General features: G+C 36.0%; 1 protein-coding gene across 1 annotated transcript in view; it reads left to right on the top strand.

The window, feature by feature from the left end:
* The window catches only part of tyw1 (tRNA-yW synthesizing protein 1 homolog (S. cerevisiae)), a 59043-nt gene that overhangs the window by 38685 nt on the left and 2957 nt on the right, over positions 1-17401 (top strand). Inside the window, exon 15 of the mRNA XM_042739287.1 lies at positions 11910-12077. Coding sequence (XP_042595221.1) covers positions 11910-12077 — 168 coding nt within the window. The remainder of the gene's footprint in view (positions 1-11909; positions 12078-17401) is intronic.

Genomic DNA, 17401 nt, shown 5'->3' with positions numbered 1-17401 from the left:
TTCACTGAATTTAGAACAGTTTTTTTAGACACAGATATAGAAACATATTAAAACGCAGTACAGTTTATGCCAGGTAAATTAATAGTTCATCTTAAAAATTAAAATGGTCATTTATTTACCTTTTTGACGACAAAAGGAGATTTTTTTTTTAAAATGTGCAGGTCACTCTTTTCCATACAATTACAAAAGCATCAGAAAAGTGATCCATTTGACTTTTGCGTTAGATCTCAAGTGTTCTGCCTTATGACCGCTTTGTGTAATAAAAATGAGACCCATTTGATTCTTTAAAAAGATTTGACTCAGAAAAAGGTATTTTTATATTAAAGGGGTCATATGACATTGTTAAAAAGAACATTATTTTGTGTATTTGGTGTAATGCAATGTGTTTATGCGGTTTAAGGTTCAAAAATCACATTATTCTTCACATAATGTAGATAGTTTCTCCTCTATGCCCCGCCTTTCTGAAACATGTCGATTTTTACAAAGCTCATCATTCTGAAAAGCGAGGTGTGCTCTGATTGGCCAGCTATCCAGTGCATTGTGATTGGCCGAATACCTCAAGCGAGCAACAGAAATGTTACGCCCTTACCGATGCCGTGTGCCCCGGCACGACAAGACAAAACCAGTAAAAACCAATTATAAATGAGGCATTTGCTGCATCCAGTGGGGAAATAATTACTGATTATAATGACTTATACTGTCTTTTTACACGTTGCGTTGCGTTGCGTATCACGCTGCGTAAACATAAAACCATGTCTGCATTTGTGATCAAATAAGCAACGAACAAGCTCTAACAGTTACTCTACACTGCTCAAAACTCGCGTTTTAATTATCAGTGGCAAATTCTTTAAATATGAAAATGTACTTACAGGCTGTGAGTCAGAAGCGCCAGACTGTCCTTGCAAAGTTGTTATTGCCCCACTTTAGAGAAACAAACACTGGCATTGTAGTCTACTCTCTCAGGAAACAGTCCTCGTCCTCCATAAAATGCGCTGCACACATCTGAATATTTGGGTTGAACTGTTCTGGAAAAGTGTTGTAAATACAGCTTAACCACTGATTTCTAGTTGTGTCCTCTTTCGGAAGGCCAAACAAAGTAGTTTTTCTTTCGCAATAAAGCACACCGCATCTACTACAGCGAGAATCAAAGTTACACCTTCTTTCTTTGTGTGAACATTTGGGTGGTGTTATGCAAATCTTCACACATCATGACGTAGACATGTTGGTTGTTAGAACGAGCCATTTTAGGGGGTGTGGTTGACTCTTAACTTTTATAAAGAATATCTCTTTGGATTTGAGACTTTAGTCTTTGCAACTTTACAGATCTTCTTTATGCACCAAGAGCTTGTAACACTCCAAAGAGAAAGGAAAATTTTAAATCACATCATATGACCCCTTTAAAATCTATTTATTTTTAACAAATCAGTTATATTTTCTGTTATTATCACTTAAATTTCAGTCTGCTATTCAAGCAAAAAAGAACTGACTTTGAATATACACCAAAAATTATTGGAGTATGCAACTGAGATTCTTCAAATTTTCACATTTAATTTGTGGTTTATTTGTGAAATTTACTATCAATTTCTGAGTGAACCATTTCACCACCAAATTCTTTTAGTGCACAATTTGTAAGGACCACTTTTATAAAACATGTTTTTGTGTATTTTCTTTTAAACTTCAGTCTCCATTCATTATTTCAAGATACGAGTGAGCAGCACTTCTAAATCTCTGTTCAATACAAGATATATGGTCACAAAGGTCTGCTGCTGAACTTTTTTCTCTAATTTTAATAAATGAAGAGCCATAAGTCATTACGTTCAGAATGCAGTTTACATTTCATTCCATTCCTCTAATGATCCATGGAGATCAAGTCAGTCCTCTATGAAATGCCAAGACTGTAGCTTTTAAATAATCAACTAGTGACTTTAATGGCTTTTTAATGTAATGCTAGTTTTTAATCAGCAAATAAAATCTACTTAATCAACCTGTCTTCAAGATTAATACAATTGACTAAACTGATTAAATCTCTCCTCATCTCAACCAGCTTTATTTGCCTTAATGCATCTGGTGTTTGTTGACCTGTGTAATTACACTGTCCTGGTTTAATTGTACTGATCTGAACTGATTCACTCGTGACCTGATGAATCACAGACCACCACGGCATGAAATCCTTTCGGATGAGGGACACGTATTGTTTTGTAGAGTCTCTAAGCCATTCTTCCTGTTCCTCCAGGTAGAAAAACAATCTTTCACGTCTGTTAAATTACAATTTTATTCATCTTTGTTTCTCCCCCTTTTCTCCATTCAACTGCAATTTGCATTAATTCTTTTATGTATTTCTTCCCTCCTGGACTCTTATCTTCACATTAGCAGCTTCTTTTCTAACAGAATGTGTGTGTGTGGGGGGGGGGGGGGTCTGCTGCATTGAGATTCGCAGAATTGCTCGTAATCTCATTACAAGTCAACAGCCAGTCATGTGACCTGCGAGCACCTGCCCCATAGGGAACCCGCCTCAGCGCATTCACATTCAAAGCAGAGCCACTCCAAAGTTAAGCCAACTTCAACTATGACATGCAGTTACCTAGCAACAAAAATCGCCCACTTTGATAGACCGCAGAAGGCGAGGATTTACGCCTTCTTCTGTGGGATAAAATAAAGGCCGTGAAATAGTGAGGAAAATATTGCTGAGTTTACCCAAACAGAGGCAGGCTGTCTGAATCTCTGAGCCTGTGTTCACCTTTTGATGGTTCGTCAGCTCTGGGTTAACGGGGCGAATGTCAAATGAGATTTCTGCTTCCAGTTGTTTTTTGACATTTGAGCTTCATGGCTGTGGAGTGGTTTGATGCAAACTAGAACTGGTTGTTCACATACTAGGTCTGAGAGCATTTGCCTATTGTCTACAGCCCAATGCAAACAACAATAAGGATGGTCCACTGATCTGAAGCCATTGAAAGTGTTTTACTAGTTTGTCCTATAAGATCAGTATTGTATATTACATGTACATGAATTTTTATGCTTTGCGAACTTTAACATTTGGCTGCTAAAATTTATTTTTTATTTTCTAAAATTGTCTGGCTGGCTGACAGCTAGAATCATTAAGAATGGAACTGTAATGGATTCTAAATTACAGACCAATTTGTGATGTGTGTGGCATGATGTTTCAGCAAAATTGTTTGACATTTAAAGTTACAAAAGTTTTTTAACTAAATGTTATTTTAAATAACTTTTTATTCATTTGATCAAAATGATCACATTTCCACAAAAATATTAAGCAGCACACCATTGTTTATAAGATTGATAACATTAAGAAATAAAACTAAAATGTAATAATTCTAATAATATTTTATAATATCATTTTACTGTACAATGTAAAAAATGTCCACCTATTTCAAGTTAAAAGCTTAATTTCAGTTGCTGCCTAAAATTAAGTATAATAATCTTGGCATTTCAAGATAAATTACATTAAACCAGCTTAAAAAAAGCAAGTTGAATTAAAAAAAAAAAAAAACTTATTTTGAGTAAAATTAATGTAAAAACAAGCTGCAGTGATTTAATGATCATATAATTTTTCATATAAATAAATGCAGCCTTGGTGAGTATCAGAGACTCATTGTGTGTGCACCAAAAGTGAAGCGAATGTTATTGCTCTAGATTACTCATGGGATGTGTTTTGCGTCACTCATGCGAATAAAAACATAGTGTAATGATCTCCTCCATTTTCTGATACTCTGAAAATAAAGCTCTTTGCTTATTGGCTTGCGTGACAACGCATCATGCAAATTTTCCACTCGAGTTGAAATTTTTCAGCTTGTGTGGAAGACAAAATCGAGGCGTACTGAATATCGTGTTTGCAGCAGTCGCGTTGCCCAATTCGCGCTCGCCCCAACAAATTGCAAATTAGCGTGTATTTGCGTCTTTGCATTGACTTTGTATGTAATCCACTTTGTATATATAATTAGATTAGCTTTTGGTGTGTACACTATTAGAGGGATACTCCATCCCAAAATGAAAATTTTGTCATTAATCACTTACCCTCATGTTGATCCAAACCCGTAAAAGCTTCGTTCATCTTCGAAACACAATTTAAGATATTTTGGATGAAAATCGGTAGGCTTGAGACTGTCCCATAGACTGCCAAATAAATAACAGTGTCAAGGTCCATAAAAGTATGAAAAGCATCATCAGAATAGTCCATCTGCCATCAGTGATTAAACCATAACGTTATGAAGTGACGAGAATACCTTTTTGTACATGAAGAAAACAAAAATAACGACTTTAGGAATTGCTGAATAAAATTGTTATTTTTGTTTTCTTCGTGTACTTCATAACGTTACGGTTGAATCACTGATGCCAGATGGACTATTCTGATGATGCTTTTCATACTTTCCTGGACCTTGACACTCTTATTTACTTGGCAGTCTATGGGACAGTCTCAAGCCTCACAATTTTCATCCAAAATATCTTAAATTGTGTTCCGAAGATGAACGAAACTTTTAAAGGTTTGGAATGATATGGGGGTAAGTGATTAATGACTAAATTTTCATTTTGCGGTGGAGTAACCCTTTTAGAGTATAAAACATCAAAAATTCTTACCGACCACAAACTTTTGAATGGTTGTATGTGTGTACAACATATTTTGTAGTTGAAAAAATATATTTATAATAGACCTTTTATCTGTTCGTGTATTTGTTGGAAATCGAACCCATGAGCCCCATGAATTTAACACATTAGGATTCATCCAACCACCATAAAGACAAGACTTTTTACTAGCTACACTTTTAAAAGTGGCCCTTTAATTAGACCAATGATGCTTTATTCATGCCAAGAGCCAGACAACAAGTTTTTCCTAGCAATGAGACATGGTTTATGTGTAGCCAGACATCAAATTTCCTGACATCTCATTTACTTCTATAGGACACCAGTGACCCAGTCATCAAACCGCCAGCAGCGGCAGCATTGTTTTGTGTGCGTTTGGCCACTTTTATGGACGTGAAACAGAGTGGTGATGTATGCGGAGGGTAATTAAGTTTGTTGGTAGCCGAGCAAGTTTGATATGTTTCTGTGAGTTATGAAGGTGTTCAGCCCCCTCCAGCTGTTCGGCCCCACAGTAATTACATCGTCCAACAGCTGCTCTTACCCCTCACATTTACCAACACCTTTGTGTGTGCGTCTTTATTTTATTCCTGCAGGATCTGCTAGACCTGCTGCACACTCCATGTGAGAGATTTACTTTTAGACAACAGATGTTTTTCATTGTTGTCTATTTCCATGTGTTTTATAAAAATAAAAAAAAGTTATTACATTTTATTATTTGTCTATGTGCATTAAATCATGCACAATAAGACCAAAAACACAATGACTTTTTTTTTTTACATTCATTTTAAAATATTTTGTCTAAATAAATAAATTACAAATAAAACAATAAAAACTAAAATCAGCCACTGTAAATGCTAAAAGTGCTAAATTTATGTATCACAATATTATAATGTGTACAGTATGAAAAAAATATATATATTCATTTAGAAATTTGCTAAAGATTGCATCTAACAGTAATATATTAAAACAGTAATATATAAAATTATTAGTGTTTTTGAAGATCAACTTTCTGTTTGTTAGATTGCAGTAAAGTTAATCTAAATGTAAACATATATAAATATTAAATATTTGCATAGCCCTGTACATGACATGGACAAAAATATATTAATAAGAATTTGTTCCATTGTTTTATTCATAATTTGCCTTGTTTTATTAATTTATTCCCTCATTTTAATAATTTGTTACCTTGTTTTAGTTCATTCTTTTTTGCAAATTAAGAATTTGTTTGCACAACTTAATTTGTTCCCTTATTTTCGTAAATCGTGGCCACATTGTACAAATGTTTTAATTACATCAAAACAAGGGAACAAATTTGTATGTGGCAAATTCTTAATTCGTTACCACAATTTCATTGGAATTCTTAAAGTCACGGTCATGTTATATATACTAAATTTCATCTCATGTACAGGGCTCTGTGAATTTCCAATATAAATTAATTAATGTTATAGAAGTGAAAAAAAAAAAAAAAAAAATGAAATGGCACCAATATATTGTGCATCCCCATTATATATATATATATATATATATATATATATATATATATATATATATATATATATATATATATATACATATATACATACATACATATACAGTGCCCTCCATAAGTATTGGAACAGTAAAGACAAAGTTGCTTTCTCTGCTGTGGAGTCAAGACATTTGCAAATATGATTAAAAGATGAATATGCGACAAAACTACAGAATGTCACATTTTATTATTAGGTCTTTCGACACATACATGTTTTACCAAATAAAAAGGACAGCACTTTTAGAGTTCATCCCACTATTTGATGTGAGCATAAGTATTGGAACAGTTGAATTTAAGGCAGATGTAAAAGATTAAAAGCTAATATTTAATCAGAGCAGTGAGTCTGCAACCCATAGACATCACCAGACTCTTTGTCTTATGCTTAGAAATGCTTTTCTCCAGCCTTTTATGCAGCCAATTCCAACTGTTGCTTCAGCTGGTGAAATTAATGTTCAATCTGGAGATTGATTTGGGCAATCTAACACTTTACATTTCTTTGCCCTGATAAAGCCTTTGACTGAACTGGCAGGCTGTTTTGGGTCATTGTCCTGATCCAATATGAAGTGCTTTCTAATGAGTTTGGTGGCATTTTCTTGAATATTGGTAGCCAAGATGATTTTATACCCTTCCAAACTCATTCGGCTACTGCCATCATACATTAAGTCATCATTAAAATGAAGAGGTCCTGTTCTAGAGACATCCATGCTTGCCCATGCCATGACACCACCTCCACCAAGCTTTACAGATGAGGTTGTATGCTTAGGATAATTCTCAGTTCCCTTTTTTCTCCACACTTTTGCTTTCCAATCACTTAGATAAAGGATAATATTTGTCTCATCGGTCCATCAACTCAGTTCCAAAACTCTACTGGCTCACATTTGTGAAGAATCTTGCCTTTCTATTTTTGGTGCTGATCAGAGATTTGCATCTTGCTGTCTGTCTTCTGTAATTCTGTGTAAAATTCTCCTGCGGACTGTAGATTGTCAGAGCATCAACCCAGCTTCCTGGAGGTAGTTGGTGATTTTACAGACATGTGTTTTAGGGTTCATTTTCACAGCTTTTATGATTTGTCTGTCATCAACTACTGTTGTTTTCTCAGCCGATCAGGTCGTCGTTGGTTGCTGATGTCGCCAGTAGTTTCCAAACTCTTAATTTCTCCATGCCCTTTGTTTATCCTATAGTTCTAATTGACTTCCTCTTTTCTTTTAGCATCCAAATTGCTTGCTTTTCTTTCAGAGTTGGCTTCCTCGTCTTCATCCTGGTTTGTGTGTGTCATCATCCATTGCAAGACTCAGAATGCAGAAGCAATGGATATAACTGATAAGACACATTCCCTGCTGTTAATATCTGACACAGGTGATCACTTAGAAAGGCCTGTGAGGCAACTGTTACAACACTTATGCTCACATCAGATGGGGAGATGAAACTCTAAAAGTGCTGATCTTCTTAGCTGGTAAAACATCTTTGTGTTGAATCACCCAATAATAAAAAGTGACATTCTGTAGTTTTGTCTCATATTCATCTTTTAATCATATTTACAGATTTCTTGACTCCACAGCAAACATAACAATTTTGTCTTTACTGTTCCAATACTTATGGAGGGCACTGTATGTATATGTGTGTGTATATATATATATATATATATATATATATATATAGTGCATGCAATAAATAAAAATGCTACAAATTGTTTTTTCAGTCTTAGGAACCATGAAAGGTAGAGACATGCTTGTGTAATGTAAAGTCAGTACCGTTCCTCTCCAGTGCTGAGGAATCGTCCTCTTATCGATCAAATCATTATTCCTGCACAATTAGAGCTTCTCAGAGGTGTTAGTCCTGACACAAAGATGGACAGCCTGCGCTGGGCTCCCAAATTAACTCCACCTTAGTAATTTAAGAGGTTAGACGTTTGAGGACACAACTGAGATCAAACTGCCTAACTTTTGGATGACGCTATTAGCGCATCATTCATGCACCACTTCTTTTGCTTTAATCCCACATGCAATTAAATGATTTTTCTTACCGCTTTTATCAATTCACCTTTATCTTTGTATAAATGTTTGGTTGGCTTATTAGAGTCTGATTGTTGGTCTATGACTGGAAATCTGTAGCATTGTTAGTTGGCGTAGACGGGCCAGAGAAATGCCCCCACTTTCTTTGCCCCATTGATTTATCAGGGCATTTCTGGAGGTAATCATTATTCTCTATGGCTACAGAGCAGCCAGATAAGAGTTGGGCTCATTAATTCTGTGCCAGACTGGGAATATCAGCTCTGGACATCAGCCACGGCCCACAAGACTGAGACGAGGAAGGCAAGAATCCTGTCCTTTCATTTCCACTGTCCTTTCCGTCCTCAAAGAGGAATGTGATGTGTTGGGATGGTAATAGAGCCTTGATGCAATATAATACTTATCTGCTTATCCCTGTATACCAAAATACTATAGTGCATTAAAACACATGAAGAACAACCAATTTAATTTGAATTATACTATTACATTAACTTAAAATATTACCAAAGTAATAAAGTAACTTATTTAATGTATTATATATTAATTATTAAATATTTTAATAACTTTTTATATTTTTTTAGAAAGTGAGAAATGTGTGGCTTAACATTTAGACAAAACATATAAAAACGTGTGACCATCTTGATTGCAAATGAACTAATATGTAATACAATACTACAAAATATAATATATATATATTGTAATATATGTATTATTTACTACAGTATATAATATACATCCAATTATATATATATATATATATATATATATATAAATATAAATAATTACTACAAAATAATACTATAAAAACAATATATAATAACAATAATAGTAATACTAATAAGAAAAATATATATAAAATAATAATAAGAAATAAAATAGTAACAATTATATTATAGTTATTACCATTATTATGATGATGACTATTATTATTGATAAGTATAATGATCATTACATTATTGTCAAAATACAGAAATTAAACTTAACTAATTAAAATTCAGTTTTGGATATTAATTATCAGACAATTGCACAATCATCTGTATCAGTTAAGAAACTATTAAACAATTTCTAATTATGAATATCTTCAGTTATTCATATTTATTCATAATTGTAAGCCATTGGCTTCAGGTAAAAGAGATCTGTAGGAAATTCTGTATTAATCATTCCCTTATGATGCCTCGTGTGATTATTTAATGAGTTCTTGCACTCAGTATTCACATTATTTAGAATTAATTTGCTTTTAATCTCCATTAATTTGGCCTTGTTGTGTTTGTTTCTGAACCATTTAAACCAATGATGCGCTGTTTACGGTTATGATGTATCTGATATCTCTTTCACATGACATCTCTTTTTTTTATTTTTTTTATTCTCTCAACGGCATGAAGATGTTCATCTATCGATTGTCCGGCGTAATAGAGAGCTAACAGCTCAGCGTGATGAAGACTGAAATAAGATAAAGCCTCACCGAATGGGTTTTCACTCTATCACAGGATGAGTAATGTCTTTTCAACAGCACAGCTACTCCTACACACAAGCAGACCCATGAACTAATGCTGGCCACACCACAAATGAGGCCGGTTTTCATCCAGCGGTGATGTGTCACTTACTCGGTTGCCAAGGATTATTAATGACTACTTTCCATGATGTGTGAAGGTTCAAACGGAGTATGTGACCTGACTTGACACCAGTTTGTTTGAGTATCCAATCAGACATCAGAATTCATGATGACAGAAATTGTATTAATTTAAACTGAATTTGCATTTCCAGCATGTGGTGGATGCAGCCCTCATAGCCGCGTTTGTCCTGATCACAGCAGCATCTATGAGGTGTGATGTGAACACTGTCCTGTCGTGTGCATGTGTGTAGGAGTTGAATGAGATGATCTGGCTGTCTCAGTCTCCATCATCCATAGAAAAACCAAATCGGCCTCCACGCGCCGGTGTGTCTTTGGGCTGTGTGCGCCGATATGATTCAGAGTGTTTTTGTCTCCCTTTCTGTACAGCGAGGCACAGTTAAATCTAAAATTTTCAAATAGTCAGGGCAATATAAGCTGTATCTGAAAAGTGTGATTGTGAATATTTTAAATGAAAGCTACCTGAGGGAGTGTTACAGTGATTTTATTGCTTTTATGAAATGTTATGGCCCATAACCGATAAATGGGTAATGTTGAAATTCTATACTGTTTCGTCTGAACACATTGTAATCCTTACTTATTACAGTCATCGCAAATTAATCACACATCAATTTGGGCTGAGAAATGACCACCCAAAAGATAATTTAAAGTCATTATTGTGTTAGATGAGAAAGGTATTGAATAGAAATTACCAGACAGTTGCTTTAGAGAGAAGTATTTTGATTCAATATAGAATTTATTACACTTTTTAGTCTGCAATGTGGCCAGTCTGTATACAGACTGTTCATAGGTGACATGAATGCATTTACACTGCAATTAGAATTGTGTATGCTATGAGATTATTAGGTTTTAAATGGACATTAGTGCCATCAGAGCCATAGGTGGCTCATTGGATCATTCGCTCACTTGATTATTTTAAAAACATAGATTCATTCAGTAAAGAAACAATGCTGTGACCCTGCTGTGCCCTCTGGAATTTTAGGGGCATATAACTGCATTCTAATAAGCTGCATCACACAGTCAGTCTTCATGCATCATTAAGCAGCTATGTATATGTGCACAATATCGGTTATCAACCGATATTACAGGTTTTTTTATTATTATTTTATGTATTTCAAGAAAAAAATTATGTATTTTCTTTATTAATATAAAAAGAATATTTAATAAATTCAATATGAAAAAATGTCTAATTATTATTCAGAAGCTATTATCATACTGATATATTGTGAATTCCTACAATTAAAGATACTAACGGACTGTGAGGTGGCAGGATGTGTATTCATATTTTACAACAGAAGAAAGTGGCCTATCCATGGAAGCCTGTTTTTTGGCACTGAATAAAAATAAAAAAGGTAATTGTGAGTTTTTATATCACAATTCGGAAGTTTTTTATCGCAATTGTGAGTTTACATCTCGCAATTGTGACTTTTTTCTCAGAAGTGCGAGATATAAACTTGCAATTCTGACTTTCTCAATTGTGTGATATTAACTCACAATTGTGAGTTAAAATGTCAGAATAGCAGGATATAAACTCACAATTGAGATAAAGACATTTTTCTTCTCACAAATGCGAGTTTTGTGAGAATTTTGAGATATAAACTCGTAATTGCGAATTATAAAGTCCAATTCTACGGGGGAAAAAGACTGATGTGTTCTCAGAATTGCGAGTTTATATCTCACAATAACAACTTAACTTTTTTGTGTATTATAAAGTCAGAATTGCGAGATATAAACTTGCAATTCTGAAAAAAGAGTCAAAAAAAGAGTTTTTAATGGCGAGTTTATATCACACAATACTAACTTTATAACTCACAACAGTTTATATCATACAGTTCTGACAAAAAAGTCAGAATTGCGAGATTGTATCATGAATTTGGGGAAAAAAGAATTAAGAGATGTAAACACGCAATTGCGTGAAAAGTCAGAATTGTGAGGTAGTCGCAATTACATTATTATTATTTTTTTAATTCCGAGGCAGAGTCGGGCTTACATATACCTTTCCAATAAGACGATCCCAATAAGAACTGTGTCTGTTTTATTTTGATACTTTTATGATGAGATTTTATCATGCTGTGTTTGTGACTTAGACAATTTAAATGTCCCATTTTACAGTTTTGTCCCTCTTGTCCCTTTGCCTGTCCTCTAGGGAGTGACGTACTGTGGCGAGAGCTCAGCCAGTAGCCTGACAATGGCCAACGTACCCTGGCACGAGGAGGTCATCTACTTCGTGCAGCAGCTTGCCAACCTGCTCCCAGACTATGAAATTGCCTGCGAACACGAGCACTCCAACTGTCTGTTACTTGCGCACCACAAGGTAACCCTGCACAGACATGCTGTTCATAGCTGCTGTTCTACTCCTGCACTGCGTTTTGTAGAAACAGAGCTCATACTGTAATTTCCTTTTTCTGACTTAAACCACTTAAAGCTGTTACAAATAAAGATACCACTGCCATTTCTGTAAATGTCATTGAAAAAGTGTTGATATGGGCACTTGCATTAATCTGCTATTCAGGTGAAGGGTTAAACCTTCCTTCCTGCATTTTATGTCTCCTGACACAGCGCTAGTCATTCTTACAGCTACTCTTGTTTTGCATTTGTTTCTTGTGACAGCTTCTCTAATGGTTTGCGTGGGCTGTGAGCCCTTACCAGCGCTCTTCTCTCACAAACAAAAAGCATATTTATGTGCAAGCGTTATATGGTGCTTCAATATCCTTTTATGATTTGCTGTTTGTATTCTGAAATCAAGTACCATAAATTTCTGCATGTGATTCTATGGTGAATATTTCCATTCTAACACACAATGGGGTATTTCATTTACTAAGAAACATAAAGCCTTTTGTGCTTTCCCTGTTTTTTAAAAACATATGAAAGCAGACTTTGAGGTGTTGTTTGCTGGCTTAAGAGGGGTTCTGTGGCCAGGCTGGGAAAAAGCTATCTGAAGACCTGCTTAGCCTGAATGGGAGACCAGCTTAAACCTGATCAGACTGTCAGAGCGTCATCATTTACTCACCCTCATGTCATTCCAAACTGTATGATAATCTGAATAATGTTTCAGCTGCTTTTGTCCATATTATGAAAATTAATAGGGTCCAAAATCTTTAAATGATAAAATGGCTAAAATAGTATAAACATTAATCAGTACAGTTTGACTTTTGAAGCGACACAACCACTTTGTATGATGGACAGATCGAAATGCACATTCATACACAGATCACTTATGGGTACGTTTTCTTTTAATAATCGTTGGCAATGAGTCATGTACTCATGATGCAGGATAGGACACTCATTTTTTTACTCTGTTAATTCTCTTGACAGTGTTTTAAACCAATTCAAATCAAATTTAGTTTTATTTATTTATTTATTTTTTTTGGAAAATAGGTCTTTTAGTTTATACGTTTAAGCCTCATACACACCGGGCTGTTTATCGCGCATGCTTATCACCGACGTTTTTCGACATGTCTTTTGTGTTAATACCGAAGTGATTTTCGCTGGCGATGAGCCGAGTAAACGTGCAAATTCACTCCCAGACATTAGATGCCACTTAATGAAAAAACAGAAATACCCCAGTATACATCGAATCCTATTTGATCTGCAATTCCTCTCCATAACAACTCCCTCTTATCGAGATTTTTGTAGTCACTATCGCATTTTTCATAAAGCCCTTTGTGCTCTACATTCGTCTTGCCTCGATGCATCTTCTTGGTCTACTTACTTCCTCTTCATTGTTGGTCTTCCAAAATGGTCTTGCCTATCAAGTGTGCTCAGCAAGACCATTTTGTGCTTTAGCGCCACCAAGTCATGTTTTACTGTAACTTCAGCAGCTCCAGGCACATGAACAAAAGCGCCAATCTCATTGGTCGGCCAGTTTTTAATGCGGCGTGTCAAACCAAAAAAAGGAGCCCGAGGCATATTTTAAAAAAATCACACTCACATTGGCGCCCTTTGATTAGTCACGAGGCGTTAAACTTCGGCGATAATTGCGCATGATATTCATCCCGGTGTGAACAAGCCTTTAGTTCTGTTTTAATATGTAATACCTCAAGTATGGTTTTCTCTATATAAATACCTAAAGAAGCTAGCAACAAACAAACACACATTTTGAACATCAAACCTTATTGATTTTTGCACATCATGTGAACAGATGTCATAAAGTGTGACCGTTAGGCAAGGTTTGACGTTCATACAAGGAATCACAAAATCCTTTGTCCTTTTTGGAGTATGAAAGTTTTGGACCCCATTGGTTTTCATAATATACAATAACAAAAAATGTTGTTTAAAATATCTTCTTTTATGAGGGTATAAAAAGGTAAAATATCTTCTTTCATTGGTGTTACATGAGGGTAAATAAATAACAGAATTTTAATTTTCTGGTGAACTACTGCTTTAAGATGTTTTTCATTCTTTATCAGTATTTTTATTTGTTTTTTTTGGACTATGAAAACATCTTTCACTCCATATTTGACCTAGTCTCAGCCTCAGATGTCATGCCCATGGACCGTTGGCTAAACGTCTGATGCATATGGCACACAAAAGTGGAAACACTTCAGGAGGGTCGAAGTCGTCATCGGATTGGTTGAATTCTACAGGATTTCCACGAGACATGTGTGTCGCGTTCTTTAACATTCCTCCTGGAAACAAAGATACCATGGCGCCAAACCCCCTCACGAAAGAAGAAAGCCTAGTGTTTAAAACAGTGACAACGAGTACTTATCAGGATCAACTAAACACTGGATTTTCAAAAGTATGTGAAATATTTAAAGTTCGCGGCATAGGATCTTTAAAATATGTCCGCGAGTTTTACACACTGGTCTGTTATTGTGGCGACATTTCCACGCCTCGAAACGTGACGATGAATGAATCGAACTGTGATTGGTTGTTTGACATGTCGGTCAAACGGCCTCATGGGCGGGCCTTGGCCAATGAAAGCTGCCATAGATTCCAGACCTTCAGTCTGAAGGTCTGGCTACGCGAGACTATATTTGACCCAGTTAACTCAATATTGTTCTTTGAAATACTATTATGGAATAATTCAAATTGTAGATCATTTTTGATACCCCTCCTGACCTTTTTTTTTTTGCTTGCAGTAACGAATGTCTAATCCTGCCCCAGATCTCTCTTGTCCTCCCATTTCCATGCTGTTTACTTCCTTTTGCTGAACATCCTCCTCACTTGATTTCTAAATATCCCATTAATTTATTCAGCTTCCTTTTTTCTCTTCAGGCATGGAGAGCACTCTTACATGCAATAAGGGACTGTAACTGCATGTGTCCACCGGTTTGCATCCTTTAAAACCCCTACATTAATTTCTTGTCTTATCATGCAGAGCTATAAACACAACGGCTGTAAATGAGCTGCAGTATTGGAGAGTCGTAGTCATTGTGAGTGCCCAGAGCAACCTCCACTCAAGCCCACACAGGCATGAGAAGGTGCTCGGTCCTCTACTGCCTTACCATCAAGTGTTTGAAAACAAGGCGAAGAGGTTTGTTGGTGGGCAGCTTAGGAGGCTGGATGCGAGACCTTTGAAGATAGAGTGCCAATACAGTAATAACAGCAACAAAAGATTAATGAAGGACTTTCTCAAACGTGTGGTTTGTTGGACGAAGATTATATAGCCCTTTAGCCTCCTCATGCCATTATGAACCAATTATATATGGTTACATACATGATGTCAATCCTTGTGGGTGGAGCTGCATCTCATGATTCACTGAGGAAGATGCTTTAGGGTGTAATGTGAAAACTTCAAATGCATACCCCCATTTTATCCAAATGATCCTGACATCTTTGCAGTCTTCAGCAGTTATATCGTCTTGCTTCTGAAATTCAAATGACACACTGATGAAGCCAGTACACAAGCACCGAGCTGCTTTGCCTTCCTCTGCAAGGTTTTTCCCTGCTTTATACATGTTAAAGAGCTCTCTTTGCATTGCCTGTGACAGATGTCTAAATGAAAAGGCACTGAATTTGATGTGAAAATTCATTCCTCACCACATCTCCGCCAGCCGCACAGGGACTCATTCTCAGTTTCTGTTCAGCTCGGCCGTGACTCACGAGGGTGATAAAAAGGCCCATTGTTCCTGTAATAAGAAGCCATTTTTCACATAGGACCTTGGAAGGCCACCGACCGTATTTCATAGCATTGACTTTGTTTAGCTGCCGCATTCATTTTTTTCTTATTTCAGGGTTGCAAACATTCACCCTTTATCCGCGGTGTTCTTGACAAGGTAAGACCCTCTGAATGAATTTACAGCTCTTCACTGTGTGGAGCTGACAGCTTATATTCTCATAAAGTTAGAGCACTGCGTCCCCATAAAGCCCTCCCTATCTCTCCATGTTCTGAGCTAGAGGAAGGAAGGAAATTAAAGCATGTAAAGCAGGGTTAAACGAGGATTTAAATCCATCAAGAGTTTTATAAGTAGAAGAAGCTTGATTTTCTAAAATGTCCTGTGATATTCTGGTCAGTAGATATAAATCTGGTCCCTCTTTCAATGTAAGTCTTAGGGATATTTTTTCCCTTTTACCATCCTGATCATTTAGAAGACTAATAGTGCATTTCTATTCAGCAAGCAGAAGAGTTTAGTTATTCATGTTCATAACAAACTGTGCACCTACATTTAATACTTCAGGTTTACTTTCAGCCCCAAGTATGAGCAATAGTAATAGAGATGCTTGCCTTAGCAAGCACCACTAAAAGATGTAGCCTTGAAGCATGTTGCATTTTTTAAAAAGCCTTAGCTGGCCTTATGAACATTCATTAATTCGTAAACAAGATTACCCATTTAAACTTTAAAGTCCCAATAGTCTCTCAGTAAATACACAAGACTGTAGAAGCCCTGCAGCACACCGTACAGACGAGACCATCATTAATTTTGGGGGATGTTTATAGTGTTTAGGGAATGAAAGAGGGGCTGCAATCTTTGTTGGGTGATGTGGCGTCCCAAAACCACATTTGCATAGTGACTTCCTATGTTTAGTGCTCCCAGTTAGCTGTGCAGAAGCAATTTTACAAAGGAATGAAGCCTTAAAGTGCACTCTTCTCAATGGCATGGCCATCTGTTGGCATAGCAGAAGTGGATAGTCTTGCACTCCCAAAATAAAAGGGCTGCCAGTTTCCCTCTCTTACATGGCATATAAAGTTGAGTATTCCTGTCAATTTTGGACTCTACTTAAGGAAGTTAGTTTGAAACTAAAGCTTGCCAAGTTGGAAGTTCATAATTTATAGTTCAGCTACCCTTTGTGATATTTATCTGGCACAGACAAATGAGGATATTGATTAAAGGGATACTCCACCCCAAAATGAAAATTTTGTCATTAATCACTTACCCCCATGTCGTTCCAAACCCGTAAAAGCTTCATTCGTCTTCGTAACACAATTTAAGATATTTTGAATGAAAACCGGGAGGCTTGTGACTGTCTCATAGACTGCCAAGTTAAATACACTGTCAAGGTCCAGAAAAGTATGAAAAGCATCGTCAGAATACTCCATCTGCCATCAGTGATTCAACCGTAACGTTATGAAGTGACGACAATACTTTTTGTATGTGAATAAAACAAAAATAACAATTTTATTAAACAATTTGTCTCCTCTGTGTCACTCCACATCAGCATAGTGCCATTTTGGTGAATCTGAGCTGTACGTAG

Source organism: Cyprinus carpio, chromosome B15, assembly GCF_018340385.1.
Source record: "Cyprinus carpio isolate SPL01 chromosome B15, ASM1834038v1, whole genome shotgun sequence".
NCBI lineage: Eukaryota > Metazoa > Chordata > Actinopteri > Cypriniformes > Cyprinidae > Cyprinus > Cyprinus carpio.
This window is presented reverse-complemented; position numbering and strand designations above follow the sequence as displayed.